This window comes from Sorghum bicolor, chromosome 1 (assembly GCF_000003195.3).
Source record: "Sorghum bicolor cultivar BTx623 chromosome 1, Sorghum_bicolor_NCBIv3, whole genome shotgun sequence".
Classification (NCBI taxonomy): domain Eukaryota; kingdom Viridiplantae; phylum Streptophyta; class Magnoliopsida; order Poales; family Poaceae; genus Sorghum; species Sorghum bicolor.
This window is the reverse complement of record NC_012870.2, coordinates 11,401,748-11,422,164: the sequence shown is the minus strand read 5'-3', so window position 1 is coordinate 11,422,164 and position 20,417 is coordinate 11,401,748. Positions and strand designations below refer to the sequence as shown.

General features: G+C 43.7%; 3 protein-coding genes across 4 annotated transcripts; all 3 read left to right on the top strand.

Moving 5' to 3' along the window:
* Nucleotides 5,042–8,136, top strand: LOC8054194 (glucan endo-1,3-beta-glucosidase 7). Of its 2 annotated transcripts, none has more exons than XM_021451509.1 (3): nucleotides 5,042–5,414; nucleotides 5,655–6,950; nucleotides 7,666–8,136. In XM_021451509.1, exons 1-3 carry the CDS (start codon nucleotides 5,327–5,329, stop codon nucleotides 7,701–7,703), a joined length of 1,422 nt encoding a protein of 473 aa, XP_021307184.1. In that variant the 5' UTR covers nucleotides 5,042–5,326; the 3' UTR covers nucleotides 7,704–8,136. The 2 variants fall into 2 exon arrangements, with proteins under 2 accessions (XP_021307184.1, XP_002466692.2); XM_002466647.2 differs by having other exon boundaries at nucleotides 5,051–5,414; nucleotides 5,649–6,950.
* LOC8054193 (guanine nucleotide-binding protein subunit beta) lies at nucleotides 11,410–17,716 on the top strand. The gene is made up of 6 exons (XM_002466646.2): nucleotides 11,410–11,790; nucleotides 11,901–11,995; nucleotides 14,149–14,573; nucleotides 15,384–15,747; nucleotides 16,807–16,920; nucleotides 17,322–17,716. The coding sequence occupies exons 1-6, from the start codon at nucleotides 11,682–11,684 to the stop codon at nucleotides 17,355–17,357; spliced, it is 1,143 nt and encodes a 380-aa protein (XP_002466691.1). The 5' UTR covers nucleotides 11,410–11,681; the 3' UTR covers nucleotides 17,358–17,716.
* LOC8056741 (deoxyuridine 5'-triphosphate nucleotidohydrolase) lies at nucleotides 18,583–19,847 on the top strand. The gene is made up of 3 exons (XM_002466645.2): nucleotides 18,583–18,977; nucleotides 19,075–19,166; nucleotides 19,271–19,847. The coding sequence occupies exons 1-3, from the start codon at nucleotides 18,637–18,639 to the stop codon at nucleotides 19,513–19,515; spliced, it is 678 nt and encodes a 225-aa protein (XP_002466690.2). The 5' UTR covers nucleotides 18,583–18,636; the 3' UTR covers nucleotides 19,516–19,847.

Sequence of the window (20,417 nt, the reverse complement as noted above, 5' to 3'; positions counted from 1 at the left end):
CTGCAACTCTTTGCACTGTATGTAGTTACTCTCCTTATTTCTCACACCCTTAGATTCTTACAGTCTTTTATTGTAATATTTACATTGATTTTATCAGTGTAAATTTCTTGTATTACTGGTGTAAATATGGTTTCTTTATCTGCTCTATGTAATTTGTTTGTAATGTTTGTTTTCACTTTGAATTTCTTTCAATTTGCCTTCCATAAAATTAATCTGTCATTTGACATTTGTATTTTTCTACAGTCTAGAATGTGTATGTTTAATTTGTTTTTCAATTTGAATTTCTTCCTATTTGCCTTCCATAGAAAAAAATTGTCACATTTTATTTGATTTTTGTCTTTCTTTCAATTTGTTTTTGATAGAATTAATTTGCTATTTTTTAAATTTTTATTCAGATTTTTCCCTGGATCCTTTCTTTTATATCCGGTCTCTTTGATATAGATCTTGTAATATTAAATTTCAGGTATCTGATTGTCTTTTGTCATCCGTTTTTTACTTGATGTGAGATTCGAGTGTTTTAAAGGCTTCTGTCACCTGGGTGACAGGAGGCTTGGAAACACCTGAGTTTGCAGTAGACAGATTCATTTAATTTCGTCTATATTTAATGTCTCATGCATGTGCCAAAAGATTCGATGTGACGGGAAATCTTGAAAACTTTTTTGTTTTCGGGGTGAACTAAGGGTCTGTTTAGATGCAGCCAAAAACCAAAATGTTTTGGAGAAATGTACACTTTTTGGAAGAATGGATGTCAACAGGGGTCTGTAAACCATAAGCTGTAAAGATTTGGAATTTGGGACCCTTGAATCCCAAAACTGTCCAAAAAGTACCGAGGGACCCGAGTTGGACGGGGTATACCCCCAGCAATCATGTGCATGTACTTCAATTAATGAATCAAATCAAGCATTAAATGAGGGCAAATGTGTCTTATGTGTTGCAGACCAAAAAGTTTTTGAAAGCATCTAAAACCTATTTAGATGTAAAGTTTACAACCAAAACTTTTGGGATGTAAAAATTTGAGATCTAAACATACTCTAAACAAGGCCAAGGCCTCAGGATTGCCCAAGCTGATCAGCACAGGTCTTATAGCTTTTACCCTGTCCAGTTTATAAGCGATCCAGATTCAAAGTTTATAATCTTTCCTCAATAATTTAATCAATAAATTTTAATTTGAACTATTATAATACAAATTTGATACCATTATATTTGCAATCAAATATACTAGCACTATCAAATAATCATCATAAGCTTATAAGCATAAAATAATATAGTATAAACAAATGAATAGTTAAATTGCAATACTTAGTAGGCAATGGATCTATTGCAAACTCATCTCCCCTGCAAACTATGCAAAGTAAGCAAATTATAACACAAAGGTTGTGAATCAATGTGGAAATAAAGATATCGTTAGCTTATACTCTTTGAGTGCAGTTCAGTTGGTTTTTTGTGGCATAATTTTTCCTACAATTTAGGGTGACTAATTTGCACTTTTAGCTAAATATTCTTTCAATAGTATAGGTCTTGTGGTTAATAATAAAGGACTTATAATGAGTTCGTCAATCTAAATATTTTCCAACATAGTCTTCTAGGGACGTTTAATAAAACAAATGTTGCACGTGTTTGTAAGCACTTACATTCACGGTAATCCCAAAGCAGGGAAAAATAAAATCCAAATAGTTAGGGGGACAATTGGATAAAAGATGCTTTTGAGGAATCCATTTCAAAGGTTCACACTTTTTGTAACACACAAATTGCTTTCATGTAGATTTTTCATGTAGCGCCTTGGGCTGCCTTTAGTTACACTGCGTTGTTGAGCATAAGGTATAATCCACTTAATGAAATACAACCTAATCTAACTTGGTAATAACGGCTGCTACTCACTTCTCGTATTTAATATCCGACCCTCTAACCATTATTCCTCCAAAACAGGGCTCCTATTTCGCGCTGCAGTATAAGTTAGATAGATGGATATGTTTTTGCCCCTATTTCGTCCTTCAACCCCTTTTTTTGCATGAACTTGAACCTCATGTTAAATTTGCAAAATATTCATTTGAATCCAATTTTCAAGAAGATTTTAGGATTGAAGAGGCTCTAAATGATAAGCTACCAAAGTACTTAGTAGTGTTTGAATCAATTATGAAGAAGTTCATTAAAATATAAAATTGTAGTGTTAAGATAATTGTACTTTCAACTGTTCTATACTCGATAGGATCATGTTGATCTACTTCTCCAGGCTAGCAAACCTGTTGTTCCAATGATATAACATTTCTATCCAATGAGTATGCAATGAGCAGAAGTCATGGTAAAAGGTGCTAGTAGCGGAAGAGATGTCGCATTACAAGTCGTTGCTAAAAGCGCTATACAACTAAGTTATATACTCAATGTGACACTTAATGGATGCCATCCTCCTAAAAAAAATAATATGCTTTCAAGAAAATTAAACAATTCAATGATCAAATAATAATAAGTGTATTTTAAAATTGTGGTTCGGTAGGATGTAACATGATCGGATCAACTTAAACACTAAAGTGAAAACGTGTTGAACCAAGAGTAGATAGTAAGTGTATTTATTATGGTCATTTCATTATGTTTTCACTTTGGAAAGCTTCTCAAGTGGATATTGTCGGTATTGCGTTACAAAGTGTTTGACTTGGAAATATAGAATGAACATGTATCACACGCTAAATCTGAGAACATTAAACACCAATATTCATACTCAACACCTCTCTTATCAGGGGGGAATATGTGGTGTTTCACCACCTACTAGATGGAAACATGAAGACTAGTTAAAAAATGCACTTCTATAATTTGATTTTTTTTTAAGTTGACACATATGTAGTTCATCCATACACGAACTCGCACAGAAAAATTGTGATGCAAAGTTATTTCTGAAAAATCATTTGGAAACAATAAAATTCATGCGCATGTATCATAAGGCAAAAATCTAGATTTTTTTGTCTTTGTAGTGCACATACATGTGAAATTTGTGTTTTTTTGTATGTATATTTTTAAAAGTGAGTTTACATGCCAACTTTTATATGTGAGCAAATATATAGTTGCAGTACATATGTGTCAAGTTTCAAAATTGTTTAAGTTATAAAAGTGCATTTTTTTAAAAAAAAAATAGTTTTCACGTTCACACCTCCCGTGCCCGTGCTTCGTTTTACATGAGCTACCGGGCCATATCAGCCCGGATGGGCCCAACAACATGGCATGTATACGCCCGTCTGCCGACTGACGGACCCTGGAGGCCCGGACAACGGACGGCTACTGTATTTCGCGCGGCGTCCTCCTGCACGTGCCGTGCGTGCTGACTTACAAACGGAACGGATGCTGCCTACTTGAAGAGGCTACCATGGCCTCCGGATCCCCTGTACACACGTAGTATACGATACGGACCGTACGATAATCTTGAGAAGTTTGTCTGAGGGGCCAAAGCAAAGGCAACGTGGTAAACCAACCCATGCGCCAAAGCAAGGGACAAAACGTTCTGTGCCCGGCCTGGGAAGGCAGCTTCGGGTTCTTGGCGTGCTGCACCAAGCACAATCGAGCTCGATAGACCAAAACATCATGCGTCTTTTATTGTCTACTTGTTGATTGCTGTCCTCTCTTGTTTTTCAAGCTGCTGACAACAGGATCGATGCACTCTCTTGGCGACATCTTGTAGTTCCTACAGAAATAATCAAACGTGCATTCTACCTGTCGTGTTTGATGCTCGTGCAACTACTCGTTTCTCTTCGTAAAGATTGGTTCGCGGACAGGGAAGGGATCGGAAAAGCGGCCACGAAGACAACGAACCTGATCCAAAGTGATTAGACGGTTGATGCTGAACTAACAAAAGCACACTATATAACTATGTGCAGCATCTACCAATCCATGGGATGGCAGCTGTGTTCCATTACCTCACGTCGCAGCTACAGTACTCTGTTGCGAGCTTGGAGCCCACGCGCTAGAACTTTGGTACACGAAACCACTTTTGTTCCGTGGAAAAGCGCAATGCATTGCGCGTTAGTACAGTACAGTACAAACTAGGAGTATCATATACTCGAAAGAAAGGCACACAAAGCCATTGGTGCGGCCGTGCCCGTGCGGTTGTCCGTCCCTACGCCATCACGTCGTCGTCACATGACCAAATCCACCCCGGACGACCTCAACTAAGGTCTTGTTTATATGCGAAAAGATTTTAGATTTCGCTACTGTATCACTTTCGTTTGTTTGTGGTAAATATTATTTAATTATAGACTAACTAAGATCAAAAGATCCGTCTCGTGATTTCCAGGTAAACTGTGTAATTAGCTTTTATTTTCGTTTATATTTAATGCTTCATGCATGTGTTGAAAGATTCGATGTAACAGAAAATCTTGAAAATTTTTTGGGGTTTTTGGGTGAACTAAACAAGACCTAAAGTTTAAATCTAGGGGAGGGGGTGTTTAAATCCAAATTATTAAGTTACCCCGGCGATGATCAAATCAACCATACCTGGCCGTGTACTACCAGGGCAATGTGGTCCGCGGCGGGCGCGTGCGGAACAACGGCTCTCTCCCGCCCGTTCCTCCTCTCAATCATCATCGTCCTCTGCCTCTGCGAGCCTTGTCGGAGATGGCCATGCCGCATCCGCAGACCGCCGCCGTCGCTTCCAGGGTCCAGCGATCCGACCGTCGTCCACGCGCCACGGCCCACGCACGTGGCCACAGCTCAGCGCGCGTCCTCGGACAGCCGCCCGCACTCCGGTACACTACACGTATACACACCACTCGCCGGATGCCTTCCTTAGGGCACTCACAATACAGACTCTATCGTAGAGTCTAAAGTTATTTATTACCTCGAATAATGTAGACTTAGAGTCTAAATAAAACTTAAATTCTTATTTTTTTTTCTACCTTTTTCTTCGATAAATATGCTGCCACATCAGCAAAATACCATAAATAATATGTATTTAATTGTCTTGGACTCTTATAGAGTCTTGCATTGTGAGCGCCGAAGCCGAGCTAGCCCGTGTCCGACGGCCGCACGCCACGGTGGGGGCCTTCCGTGCTAGTGCCATAGTAGTACTAGCATATAGGCTGCTGGGTGGGTAGCCCCCGCCCGCGTAGGCGTAGCCATACGATTCCTCCTGCGTCATCTCATCTAGCCGGCGATCTCGTGGAGCTCGCGTCCACGTTTTAACGGCTCCACTCCTAATCTAATCCTAACACAGTGGCTGAGCTCAGCTCACACTTGGCCGGCCTCGTTCTGCTGCAGTGCAGGTGCAGCTCGTCCCTTTCCCCCCCAATCTTCTTCTCCAATCCCGTTCTTCTGGGCTCTCTGTCGGACAGGTGACAGGATCCCCATGGGCATGGGCGCCGAGGCGAGGAGGAAGCCCGCCGCCGCCGCGGCTCTGCTGCCAATCTGGCTCATCTGCCTCGTCTGCGCCTCGAGTGAGTAGCACCAATCTGTCTCTTTCTTTTACCACTAGTGAAGTAGAAATAGCAATCTCTTTTTCTCTCCTTTGTTTGTTTTTTTCCTTTTCGCGGAGCAGCGATCTCGATCGCGAGTCCCGAGAAGTGCACGGAAAGTTGGCGGATTGGGAAGGAAATCCAGGCTTTACCCATCCGCCGTAAAGTTCTTCTGCAACTGGATCTCTTTGCGCCACATTGCGCGCGTACGTGCAGGAGCAGCAGCGGAGCCGTACATCGGCGTCAACTACGGCGAGGTGGCGGACAACCTGCCGTCGCCGGACGAGACGGCGAAGCTGCTCAAGTCGACGTCCATCTCCAAGGTGCGTCTCTACGGCGTGGACGCGGGGCTGATCCGTGCGCTGGCGGGGTCCGGCATCTCGGTCGTCGTCGGCGTGGCGAACGGCGACATCCCCTCGCTGGCCGCCGACCCGGCGGCGGCGTCGCGGTGGCTGGCGGCCAACGTGCTGCCGTTCGTCCCGGCCACCACCATCTCGGCCGTGGCCGTCGGCAACGAGGTGCTGGAGTCCGGCGACGCCACGCTGGCCGCGGCGCTGCTCCCGGCCATGCAGAACCTCCGCGCCGCGGCCCTGGCCGCCGGGGACGGCGCGGCGGGGATCCGGTTCTCCACCGTCAACACCATGGGCGTGATGGCGCAGTCGGACCCGCCCTCCACGGGCGCGTTCCACCCGGACGTGGCGCCGCAGCTGCAGCAGATCCTGGCGTTCCTCAGCCGGACCGGCGCGCCCTTCATGATCAACCCGTACCCGTGGTTCGCGTACCAGTCGGACCCGCGCCCGGAGACGCTGGCGTTCTGCCTGTTCCAGCCCAACGCCGGCCGCGTCGACGGCGGGTCCAAGATCAGGTACACCAACATGTTCGACGCGCAGCTGGACGCCGTCAAGTCGGCGCTGGTGCGCGCCGGGTACGGGAGCGTGGACATCGTGGTGGCCGAGACGGGTTGGCCGACGAAAGGCGACGCCGGGGAGCCCGGCGCCACGGCGGAGAACGCCAGGGCGTACGTGTCCAACCTGGTGGCGCACCTTCGGTCCGGCGCCGGCACGCCGCTGATGCCGGGGAAGTCGGTGGAGACGTACCTGTTCGCGCTCTACGACGAGGACCTCAAGCCTGGCCCGACGTCGGAGCGCTCGTTCGGGCTGTACCACACGGACCTCACCATGGCGTACGACGCCGGGCTCACCTCCTCCTCCAGCGCCGGGGCGGCGGGGGGAGGAGGAGGAGGAGGAGGAAGCGCGGCGGCGCAGCCCAAGCAGGGCGGCGGGTGGTGCGTGGCGCGGGACGGCGCCTCGGACGCGGACCTGCAGGCGGACCTGGACTACGCGTGCTCGCAGCTGGGCGTCGACTGCGGCGCCATCCAGCCAGGCGGCGCGTGCTTCGAGCCCAACACGGTGCGCGCGCACGCCGCGTACGCCATGAACCAGCTGTACCAGGCGGCCGGCCGGCACCCGTGGAACTGCGACTTCCGGGCGTCCGCCACGCTCACCTCCGAGAACCCAAGTACGTGTGCCGGCGTCCCTCTCTCTCTCTCTCTCTCTCTCTCTCCGATGATCCCATCTCTCTTGCTCGGCAATCGTTCTTGTTGTTGATGGCCCGTGGAATCGTCCGCACGCGTCATGCTTTCTCATAGTCGTCACGGAGCGTCAGCCGCTGCCGCTAGCTACTCAGGCCGCCGACATGGCCTGATTTGTTGGGCTTTTTGTCCATGCAGATCTTGCAGCCCGCAGACGACCATGACAATGGTGACATGACATGTGCATGATAAAAGAAAATCAGCTTTGCTCATCCCCTGTCCATTGTCCTCCTCTTCATCATCCATTGTCATGTGCTGACAGTTCGCACACGCACAGCGTCTCCACTAGTCCACTCTGCAGTTGCGGATAGGACGCTTTCTTTCGTGTTCCACTATTCGATGCCGCAGATACCATGCTTGATCACATAACAATGTTTTGAGCATAATGATCATACAAACATAACAATGTGATAGTGCCCGAGTTTGCTTTGCTAGTCTTGTACACGTATACACTCATGAGACTCATGACTCATCTCTCGGGTTATCTAGGCGTCCGGATCTCTATGCTTGCTTGTTGTTGGACTGCCCACTTTGTTACGAAAGGCAGTACGTGTAGCGTCAGCAATCGTTTTCTTCATATCTGATCTCTTTTTATTTTTTCGATAAATTCTAACTTCGCTTCTCTCTCTACGACCCCTGCAGGCTACGGCGCCTGTGTGTACACCGGTGGCGCCCAATAATACACCGCGCACGGCGGTGCTAATCCCGTGGCACATGATTAATTTTGCGAGTACCTTGCATGATGGATTGCCGAGTGAAAAAGGTTGGGCCTATACAGGCTACAGCAAGGGCTCTCTGTGGACGAACCGAATAAAGCTACACGAATAATTGTGGTTGTTGCCGTGGTGTACTGTAGTGCATGGATGCGAATGCGATCCATGGAATGGAAGAGCGAAGCATCCTCATGTTTCGTAGCACCAGAAGTTTCCTTGGACAGGCTGGGCAGTGAATCTGTGATTGTGACTTCGTGTAAAAAAAAACTGTTAGAAGTTGCCAGTGTCGCCGTGAGCTTCGTGTACGTAGTACGTACGTGTCTAAATGTACGAGTAGCATGAGATTATATGTATCTGTATTTTTTTTAAAAAAATAATAATCTTCATTCAGCTTTCAGCATGCCAGGCGCTATATATATATTGATATATGTCATGATGGTCCAAACGGGAAAGGTTTTCTGCCGTCTGTCAATGTGCTCTGTCACCGGTGGAACCGTCGATCGATGATGGCGGGTGGAATTCGTTTTTTTTTCCGGTTGGTGGGATTGGACCCACCCTGTAGATAAACTTTTTAAAAAATTTCCATCACAGTTTGTCTAAATCTAATTACTCTATGATTAGACAATATTTTATCAACTAAAAATAAAAAAAATGCTACAGTATCAAAATTTAAAAACTTTTTAAATCTAAGCCAGGCCTATTTCTTGAGCCAAGCCCCTCGACTAAGAACCACGTAGCGCCCGTCACCAACGCAGGTGCCATCATCTTTGGGGGGGTTTGGATTCTATCGTTTTCACTTTTCAATCGACGGGCTCAACTTTGAATGGACCATTTTTGGGGGAAAAAAGCTTGACCAGCGCACGATACTCGGCACGGCACCCTGTTTCAGCAACCGCGCAAAAAGGAGAAGAGCCCGGGACCGGCAGGCAGCCCAGCCCCGATCGAGTGAGCCAATTCCGCTCGTTCCAGGTAGCAAAGAAAAAGCTTGGGGAGAAGAACTAGTAGCCGCCACATGCCCCGGCCGGTACGTAGCGAGACATCTAATGGTCCAAAACATGTAACCAGCTCTAATTCCTAACCCTGCATGGCAATGCCGCAATGGTCCTGAAATGCTTTGTTCACAAGCATTTGTTTTGAGAATGCTAAGAAAAAGGCAAAAAGGTTTATATGCATTCAAAGGGGTGAGTATACGCTCGTATATATATGAGTGTCTGCGTCTCTGTAACTGAGTCTCGTAAAAAAATGTTGTGAACCAAACACGTGTGAAATGGGATAGTCTTGACCTGCCTCGTTTTGTCTCGTGAACCAGACACTATTTTGGAGCCACAAAGAGAAGGCACGTTAAGATGACAAGGCATAGAGCATCGGAAGCAGGACAGAGGCGACATTTATGAAAAGTGTACTTTGGTGATTTTCCACGGACATGCCGATATTGATATGCATGTTGGATAGCTATTTGTGCGTGCATGTAATCCCTCCTGTTACATTATTGTAGTTTCCTTGATTCTTATATTAATATATGAAATAATCCAGTTGGAACAATGATGGTTTAATTCTGTACTACTATTATCTATTTCCATACCTATTCTATCCACATTGGAGTCTTTACTTATTTTTTCCTATATCTTTTGATAAATCTATATGGCTCCAATGTGTTTTTTTTTCTCGGACATAGGATTATAAGATGATATGGCTTTTCTAGATAGATTGTTTTAACTACTAGACATGGTGTGTATCTAAGTGCATAGCAAAAGCTATATATCTAGAAAAGCCATAAACTCTTATAATTTGGAATGGAGGGGGTACTAATTATAAAATATATGGACTATTTATGTAGGTATTTTTTTCTTTACATTCACTTAGAGATAATGATGTCAACCTTTTTCAAAGTTTTTATGACTTCTTTGCCTACAACAATTGTGTTTTACATGTTTTTTTTTGTGAAAAGGTGTTTTACATGTAATTTATATTTAGGTATTTTCCTTTCCAACTCGTATGGAAATATAAGGATCCTTTTTCATAATTTGTTTATTATTGATTTTTCCTTCTATTACATGTATTAAACATGGACTTTTGTTAACCTAAGGTTGGTGTAGTTTTTTCAATTAATTACGTAGTTGTATTAGACATCAACTATTTGATTTATTCTAAAATGTTAGATCGTCATAAATCCAATGACATAGGTATTTTTTATTTTCTAGTTTGGATTATATCATAGTTGTATTATACATAGTTTTTTTATTTCATCTAAGTTGTTAGATTATTAAAAAATCTAATATTGTATTCCTTTGTTTTTTATTATAATCTTACAATTATACTATAAATGAACCATTTGGGTTATTTTAGACCATTAGATTATCATAAAATTCAACAACATAAGTTCTTTTTTAATAGCCTCATAATTTTAGGATCCTCTGAGTGAACATGGAGGATCATTTTAACACCATTGTAATGATGCAGTAGATATCTATACATGGTTAATGTACACTAGTTTTATAGTCGTTTTACTTAAATAAGGTCATCCGCAATGGTTATCAAATAACTAGCTAGAAGAAATTTTATTGGCTCTCAATAACACTTTACAAATAGCTAGCGAGATGACGTATAAAAATAATAAAAAAGTAGCACTTTCATTGGCTATCGAGGAGAGAGATCAAATAGCTAGCGACTTCTTAATAGCTAACGACTCATAAATAACTAATCTAGCACGATCTTCTAGAAATAACTCTCTCACAATACTCTCTACAATAGTTAGCGACTTCCTAAGCTAGCTATTTGTGAATTGTCATTGAGAGCCAATAACATTCTTCATAGAGATCAAATAGCTAGCGATTTGAACACCATTGCGGACGCCCTAAGAACTTTTATTCCCTGTTCAATTCATAGGGTTATTAAAAATACTACTTTTGCTATGAAAATTTGATATGCCCATCAATAAACCTCAAAATGTGTGTAAGAGGGAGGAGTGAATTATAACATGATACATTGTTAAACAAATCATTTCCACGTAACGTCTGAATTCACGGACAAGAGAAAGGTCATGCATGCTTCTGGCCATTTATCTATCATCTTTGTCAAACAAAAGACCATGATTAACTAAAACCGATGAAACTATATGAATTATTAACAAAATATTGTTCATTCTTAAGTATTTTTAAACTTGACTCCATCTTGTTCATTGCTATATTTACTCTTGCTGTAGTGATTAGAGTTTTAAATGGTAATCTATACAATTTTGTGGTAGTCTTCTATAGCATTGAGCCGCTCTAACAGCTCTTTGCACAAAAAGAGTGAAACACTATAGCGTTGCAATCCAACAGTCTGCTGTTTAAAACACATGTTACAATGCATGGTAGGGATTAATCTCTGAAAACAAAATATCAGCACACTCAAAGAAATGAACTTGCTTTTTCTAGAAAAGGTGAAATCAGCTTCCAACTGCTTTACCAAGAATATGGCCTGATGATCTTTTACCCTGTTTTCGTAAAAACTCGCGAACTGGTAGTCTGGTACAACCTCAACGGTCACTGCGGTTTCAGCAGTCACCACTTCAGCAGCCTGCAAACCCCCCACGCCAGCCGGACCCACTTCCCGATGGCGGGCCCCAGATGTCATGCGCTGTACGGGCGAGCAACTCGCCCCACCTCTTCTCCAAAGGCAAAACCCAACGCGTCCCCCAACAACTCACACAGTCACACACTGCCCCAACCTCTCCCCACCTCCCTCCACCCTGTCAGTTTCCCGTCGTCGTCGCCGCCACCGCCGCCGCCTCTCCTCCTAGTCCTAGTCCCGCAGCCTCCTCCGTGGGGAGCTCCCCCCTACCATACCCGCAGCCATTGGAATTTCCGCTCCATGCGTGGATCCTCGTAGATCCCCACCCGCGTGCACTCGAATCCCGAGGCGGCGGCGGTCTCCGTCGCGAGGCTAGGCCAGCGGGCCGCACCCATGGCGTCCGTGGCGGAGCTCAAGGAGAAGCACGCCGCCGCGACGGCGTCGGTCAACTCCCTGCGCGAGCGCCTCCGCCAGCGCCGGGAGACGCTCCTCGACACGGACGGTGAGCCCTCTCTCTCTCCCCGCTCCTCGTCGGGAACCCCTTTCGTGGGGGTTCGGGGAATTCGCGGGCATTTGCTGATTGCTCTGTCTGCGCGCGGCTGCGCGGTGCAGTGGCGAGGTACTCCAAGTCGCAGGGGAGGCTGCCGGTGAGCTTCAACCCGACGGATCTGGTCTGCTGCCGCACGCTGCAGGGCCATAGCGGAAAGGTTGTTGACTTTGGTCTCTCACCTCCATTTCGGCACAACTTTTGCGACTTTTCCCTTAGTTTCCGTTTGGTCGTGTGCAATTGAGAGTGTGAGATGGCTGGGATTTCCTTTTTTGCTTTTGCGATTGTATTAGATTAGAGTCGATAGTGCTAGCAATTCCTACCTGCGTTATTGTTCGTCGTGATTAATAAGTAATAACTGGTCAATAGGATCGCCTCCAGCTTCCAGGTGCGTGCTTGTTGACCTGGATGGCGTTTTGTGCGTCCTGGACTCCTTGTGATGTACTTGTCTTCAGCCTCAACTTCCTCTGTATAATTTTCAAAGATTTCGCCTAATTTACTAGGGTTTAGCACCATTTAAATTTCTCTAGACACAGTACTGCTGATTACAGCGAAGTTGGCTTGTGGTTTGGGGAATTGTAGGTTGGATGCACTTTCTAAGGTTGTTGGTTCAAAGTTTGAAGGCCCTTGTGTGTTTAAGGGGATAGAGTTTTTAAGTGTTCAGTTAACTTTGTCCTGTAGAAAGTGCATCATCAGATTCATCCGGCAAGCAAGACTTGCCGTACCAAGTTATGAAACTGTTATGGGCGTTTTGGGCATTTCATCCGTAATTAGATAAGCCTTACTGTGACTGAATGTGTGGTAAGGTTAAATTGGAGTGCAATTTGTCTATGGGAATTTTTAAGTGAGCCATATAGAATTTTGAAAACTGCAAGTGCAGGATTTAGGGATCAAGGTTTGTAAACATTTGCCAACAACTGGAATTGGTCCATCAGACCATCAGTATGTAAACCTGATCCTGTATGATTTTAGTTTCTTATAGCAGGCCAGAGTAATCTTACCAAGTGAATAGAATTGTGGGTACTTTGCACTACGTTGGCAAAGCTTGGCTCTGGTTACAGTGAGTTAACATTATGTCCCTAATCAGATAATATTATCATCAGACAATATGCATCTTTATGTTGAATCGAAGTGTGAATCTGAATTTCGATAACTATAGGTTGCTATAATAAGATTTAAAAATATTAGTGAACAGTGAGGACACTTCATACCCATTCTTTCCATATCCCTGAGGAAAAAAAAGCCAACTCTAGTATTTAACCATCAACTATACAAGAGAGAATCAATGGTACAACTGGATATGTGTTAAGCTGGGCCAATCATCATTCAACTGAAGTCACTGTGGCCACTGTAAGTAGTGAACTGGTGATAGCCAGAGCTCTTCCATAGAAAAGGTTCCCTTTTGGCTTTTGTTACAAAATATATAGTGCAACATATTTCACGTAGTGCGTTCATATGATCACTATATCGCCTACATGTTACTGGTTGAAAACCAGTTGTAGTTGCAGCATGATGTGGATAAACCGGTAGCTTTCATTTGTCAGAGTGATAAGTTTGCTTCTTATCTGTGTGCTTTTTCCATAAAGATGATTAATATATGATAATTACATGGAGCCAGAGTAATGAAGAAACAAAAGATACCATTGTGAGGTTGATGTTTGAGCTATGGGACAGGATTCTCTGCATGTACATTCTGTTGCAGAGATACTGTAGCACCGCATGAACCTGTCACTGAAGTATTATTTGATAATTGGTAGCTAGATGTAATGAGGTCCAGGTAAATACTTCTGTAGTCTGATGGGTTTATCTCTGTAGAGTTACTATATGAGGGAAGAGGGATAATGGTAAATACTTCTGTAGTCTGATGGGTTTATCTCTATAGAGTTACTATATTAGGGAAGAGGGATAATGTTTACTTAAATTAGGGATTACTTCTAGGGTCAAGTCATCGCTGTAAAAAGAAATCATTCTTTCTCTTCAGAAGTAAGCTATCAAGGATTAAGTCTCCCCATCTCATGATATATCATCCCATTATTTTGGTGGCAGCCTTTGTTTGCCCTGGCTTTGATGCCACTTCTAAAAATTAGGAGCTTCCAGATTTATTGTCATATAACTAGAGTATAACACCTCATGATGCCAAAATTATGAAAAATTTTGGAGCCATGGAGTTCCAGCTGTTCAAAGATGCGTATATTTGTGTTTTGTGGTGGTTCTTGGAAATTCAGCACTTCAGCTATCTTTGTAGGGTACTACTTGCAAAATTGCTACATGAAATGGTTTAGTGGTGTTCTATTAACTCCTAAGTCATCGCAGGTATATTCTCTGGATTGGACCCCTGAAAAGAATTGGATAGTCAGTGCCTCTCAAGATGGAAGGTTAATTGTGTGGAATGCATTGACAAGCCAGAAAACGCATGCCATAAAGCTGCATTGCCCATGGGTGATGACGTGTGCTTTTGCACCCAATGGACAATCTGTTGCCTGTGGTGGTCTTGATAGCGCGTGCTCTATTTTCAATCTCAACTCTCAAGCAGACAGAGATGGGAACATGCCAGTATCAAGAATTCTTACTGGACACAAGGGCTATGTTTCGTCATGCCAATATGTCCCAGATCAGGAAACTCGCCTTATTACTAGCTCCGGTGATCAGACATGTGTTCTTTGGGATGTTACTACTGGACAGAGGATCTCAATATTTGGAGGTGAATTTCCATCAGGCCATACAGCTGATGTTCAAAGGTAATTGTCTGTTCTTTGAGGACTGCATATTTTAGTGTCATGTGTAATGCTGCTAATTTCTCTTAAAGTTAATTGGTATCTTCTCACATACATTTTTAACTTAGGCTGGTGCACACTAGGTTGCTAGCTTTACCAATATGTCAATGTTATTATTCATGTGGAGTTGAATAAAGTTTACCTACATAAATGACTGATTTGTATTTGTCTGCTGCTACAGTTGGACATGAAAGCTTAGTTTTAGCACTGACTGTAATTTTAGTAATAACAAATACTCATTCCATTCCAAAATTTTGGTTATTTTAGTTTGTCATGAGTCAAATATCTCTATTTACTAAGTTTATTGAAAATGGACAAACATCTACAACATCACATTAGTTTCAATGATCCACCATGAGATATGTGTTGGTAGTGCATTTTATTCGGTATTGTGTGGGCATGTGCGCGCGCGCGTGTTTGTTGGAACGGAGTTGGAGTACTAAGATCTTCATGTGGCAGCACAGTAGACATTTGGGTAACTTGCCTAAGGTTGCTGATATTCATCACTTATTCTGGTCCTGGATGCAATTGCCCTAGTACAATTAGGCAGTACATACCAACTAGTCTAGCCGATGCATATGTGCCAAATGCGTTGTCTATGCAGCAAATACATGAACATCAAATTAATATATATGGTAGCACAATTGTGTTGCCGCTTTACAGTTTTTTAATTGAAAGTGCTGGTTTATCAGGCATTGATATTTGGAGTTCGCTATATCTTATTCGTGTACTTGTTTGGTTTTGAGTTCTCTGATCTTTCCCTTTCTTGTTCAGTGTGTCCATCAACTCATCAAATACGAATATGTTTGTCTCTGGCTCATGTGATACAACTGTGAGGCTGTGGGATATCAGAATTGCAAGTCGAGCTGTTCGAACCTACCATGGACATGAGGGCGACGTTAACAGTGTGAAGTTTTTTCCTGATGGCCATAGGTTTGGTACTGGCTCAGATGATGGCACATGTAGATTATTTGATATGAGAACAGGGCACCAACTTCAGGTGTACAGTAGGGTGCCTGATAGAAATGATGATGAACTACCTACTGTTACATCTATTGCATTTTCGATATCAGGAAGGCTACTTTTTGCTGGTTACTCCAATGGTGACTGTTATGTGTGGGACACACTTCTTGCCGAGGTTTGCATTTTTTACCATTTGCCATGGAATGGATACAGCTTATTATATATTACAAAGAAAAACTAATGCTCATAATCGACAAATTACTGTTACACTTTACTGTTTTCACCACTGTCCAGTTTCCTCCCATTGTATGGCATAATTGATTACAGTTTACTTTTGTGAGCCACATAAATTCATAGTTAAGCAATGTTTGGCAAGCAGTTAACACTAGTGATAAAATCTTTATGTTAGGTAAGTGTAACTCCATTGCCACTCAGTAGCAAAATAAGCATGCAAATGTGATTATTAAGTGAAATTTAGCCACAGGGGAAAGCAATGGAACATGATGAACTGATTGCCTAATTTTTCCTTTTAAGTGCTCCTCAGCAACTATCACAATTACATGAATTGATGTTTGCTGTTATGAACGTGGATATTTTGGGAGATAACTAGGCCTTATGCTTTGCCAAGAGCTTGGTGATAACTAGGCCTTATGCTTTGCCAAGAGCTTGAGAGATTGAGGGAGACTAGAATTGTTTCTTCATAATTCATTGCTTGATTTCCATTGTGCCCCATGGGCTGAATATAAAAGGTACATAGGACTAACACCTCTTGTGCCTAGACAATACGGTACTATTCCTATAGACAAATAACTGAGACACTAATTAACACTAATGGGCTTAAGGCCCAACTAGGACACTTGCGCCCTATGGCGCCCCTCTTTATGCCCATGACATTTGCACTGGGCCCAAGACCATGAATAAGTAGGCTAGCTTCTGTTCCTTCCATATTAGTCCCCACATCATCAACCTGCATAGGTCATGCATACAAATTTAGAGGATGCTGCTGCAGATCACCTTGAATGGTATCAAGAGATCCTAGTTAGTGCTATAGGCCAAGAGGTTTAGAACGCTGGTCTTGAATTGGGCCAACTTAATGGATAATTGTATACCTGCATTTAAAAGGGTATCTGAGTTCAAGTTATTGTGAATGCTTGTGGGTCACCTCTGCCATTTTTTTCTCCCTCATTATTGTTTATATTACCTTCTATTGTTAATTTTCGTTGAAATTTTGCAGGTGGTACTTAATTTGGGGAATCTGCAAAACTCCCATGATGGTCGTATAAGTTGCCTTGGGATGTCATCTGATGGGAGTGCATTGTGTACAGGGAGTTGGGACAAAAATTTGAAGGTAAGAACACTTAAGAAAGAAGAAAGATCATTTTCATTGACTGCTTCCTCAGTTTTGTTGGACTTTTATGTCTTGGACACTAACAATTCTACTATAAAGTTGTACTACATGCATACTCACCTTATGCTGTTTGTTAAACCCTATTGAAAGTGAATACCTTTCATTAGAGTACTGCACGGTTAAATCATTACTTGGTATTGATAATAAATAATGAATACTCTTTGGATTGAAATACCAGTACTTAGTTCTTGATGCCTAGGATGGAATAATGGATTATGCTCTTCCTTTTCCGCACTCATAACATATTCTATTGCTAATCCTGAGAATTCCCAGATAAAGAGTAGTCTGGTGCAAATTTCAGTCTTTTTGATATCGAAGTTGCCATTGTTGAAAATTTACAGATTTGGGCCTTCAGTGGACACCGGAAAATAGTTTGAAGGACAACTTTTCTCCCCCATGTTGTATGTTCCTTGTCATGCCTTAACAATGGACAATGGTGATCAGTGATCGACTCAGACTTGTTCCTGGGAATCCCCTTCTTGTTTTTGTAGTATAGAATCTTGTGCACTACGCCCTATGTTTAATGGAAAAAAGTGCAATTTGTCTTGGCGCTACATCTTGTTGAGTTAGTAACTGTTTATACTGTTATTACAAGAATATCAGTAACGTGTGATCTGCCCTTTCTTTGTACAACCATTTTACTTTTCAGATTTAGATAAGTAGCATGTATATTCTGGAATCAGTTTATCATATCAGTTTGCCCATTTGCTGAATTAGGAACATTAGCTTCCCGTGACGTACTATGCGTTTTGTGTTAGTAATGTTGCTTTCTTTTCTTAATAAGTTAAAGTCATTATTTGTGGATTGGGTCGAGTCACATTTTTCATCCATTTATTACTATTTGATATATCCATTTCTAAGGTTACGTGTATTCATTTCTTTTGGATATTCTTATTTAACCAGAATGTGTAGGTATTTGAACAAATAGCTGGATTCAAACATTCAAATTCATGTCCTTTATTCGGCGGTGTTCATATTTGTATTCTGATCCAACTTGACAGTATGGATACCAGATGTGATTAAGTGCGCCATCCAATCTGTTTTCACCACCGTATGGTTGGCTGGCACGTAAACCCTTTAAACACATGCATATTTTTTGGAACTAAACAAGGCACTAACCAAAGTGGACGCAAAATTACCAATTGTGTTGTCTCTGTTCTCACACTTCGCCAGTCCCACTCCCAACCTAGGTCTTGTTTAGTTCACCTCAAAAACCAAAATCTTTTCAAAATTTTCCGTCACATCGAATCTTAAGCCACATGTATGGAGTATTAAATATAGATGAAAATAAAAATTAATTACATATTTATCTGTAAAGCACGAAATGAATCTTTTAAGTCCGGCGGACGCCACTCTTCCTGCTTAACTGCTTTCTATTCTATACTTGTTTCAAGAAAAGGAAAACGGATTGTGGTGCCGGATATCTCGAGAAAAAAACGGATAGTAGTTGCTTCCAATTTTTGAAATATAAAACGCAATATCCGAGAAAAAAAGCAGACGGATTTTGCGGCAACGAAGGAAAAGTTTGCTGGTGCTCAGTCCTAGCTCCTAGGTAGCTGGTGGTGGCATTTAAAATGGGTGGCAGACCGCATGGGAGACCGAGACCGACCGAACCCGGCTGAAGAAAATTTTCGAGCGAGCAGGGCAGGGCAAAAGATGGCGGGAAAGTTTGGCGCCATCTGCTCCCGCGCCGCCGCCTGCCTATTTATCCCCCGCCCCCGCAATCTCCTCCTCCACTCAACCCCAACTCCTGCCAGATTTCTCCCCTTCCCCCGCCGGCTGCACCCAAGAAGCCTCTCGACCTTAGCCATGGCCGCTACCAACGGCGCCGCCACCGACTCCGTCCAGGAGCATCCCGCCGCCGCCACCGAGTCCGTCCAGGAGCCTCCCCAGAAGATCTCCAAGATCTCCCCCCTGCTCAAGGTGAAGAAGCTCTCCGACAAGGCCGTGCTGCCGTCTCGCGGCTCCGCCCTCGCCGCCGGCTACGACCTCTCGAGGTACACACCCTTCAGGGCCGCCCCCCTAAATGCCCAGGAAATCCTCAGGTGCGCGCGGATCTGTTGACGGTCTGTTTCTTTGGTTGTTGTTTGTCAGTGCCGTGGAGATCGTGGTGCCCGCGCGTGGCAAGGCGCTCGTGCCGACCGACCTCAGCGTCGCCATCCCCCACGGAACCTACGCGCGCATCGGTGAGCGACATAACCACCGCCCCCTTCGTGTCTCGTTTCTCCTTCGGTTTGTTCGCCCCGCGGGTGTTTGACGAAATGTTTGGCCGGTTTTGGTCGCGTTGCAGCGCCGAGGTCGGGCCTAGCGCTGAAGCACTCCATCGACGTGGGCGCCGGCGTGATCGACGCTGACTACCGCGGCCCCGTGGGCGTCATCCTCTTCAACCACTCGGACGCCGACTTCGCCGTGAAGCCCGGCGACAGGATCGCGCAGATGATCATCGAGGTGATCGCGACGCCTGAGGTCGCGGAGGTGGAGGACCTCGACGCCACCGTCCGTGGCGAGGGAGGGTTCGGATCCACCGGCGTCTGAAGGACCTTGACTGACGGCTCCTTCCTTCACTCAGGAGAGAGGAGGGATTCGGTATCTAGATTAGGATGGTGATGGTGATGCAACCTTTGGTGTCTTTTGTTGGCTGCAAGAACTCGTGATGTTCAAGTCCCGCTATCCTGCGATTAGTAGTAAGATTAGTAGTACGTCGTCGAAGTTTAGGTTGCGTAGGTAACTGAATGCAGGTATTGTCGAGAACTCGAGTTGATTCTGTGATCTTTATTGTGCACCAATCGTGTTGATCGTTTCTGGAGTTCCGTGGAATTGCATCCACTTGTCGTTTTCAGTCTGATAAAAAGATGAATTAACTGGAAGTTGACTGTTTCCGCGGATTAACTGCCCACGTAATTGCAGAAAGCATCAATATGTATCCGGAGGTGCTGACATCTGATTGATAGCAGTAATTATGCTGCAGTATCCTTTGTATGGTGCCATATTCATGCAATTCCTCTCTTGCTGAGGCGAGCGAAATCACCAATAGACGGCTCAAGTTGGGAATTTGGGATCAGACCATATCCCCAGTCAAATTGAGGCATACTGAGACATTGCAACATCACATTGGCCTTTTACGAACTAGTGTCATCCACTCTGTTTTCGACAAGTACGATACTTAATCTTCGTTGATCGAAAAAAAACAACTTAGTTATATTTTTGAAATTTACCAGATATTCCTACTATATTTCTGTAAATTACGAAAAAAAAGATTTTTTTTTTTAAATCACTAGATGTATGGCCACATGATCCTGTTCCAATGTCCCAGTTCCTGTTACAGGGCAGCATCAAATTGGTCCAGCCTCTCATGTCTTGATCAGGAAACACAACCTGACTGAGTTCAGTTTGTTCAGGCTCCCCCTGACTTTCCTCTGAAAATTCTTATCTCTGGT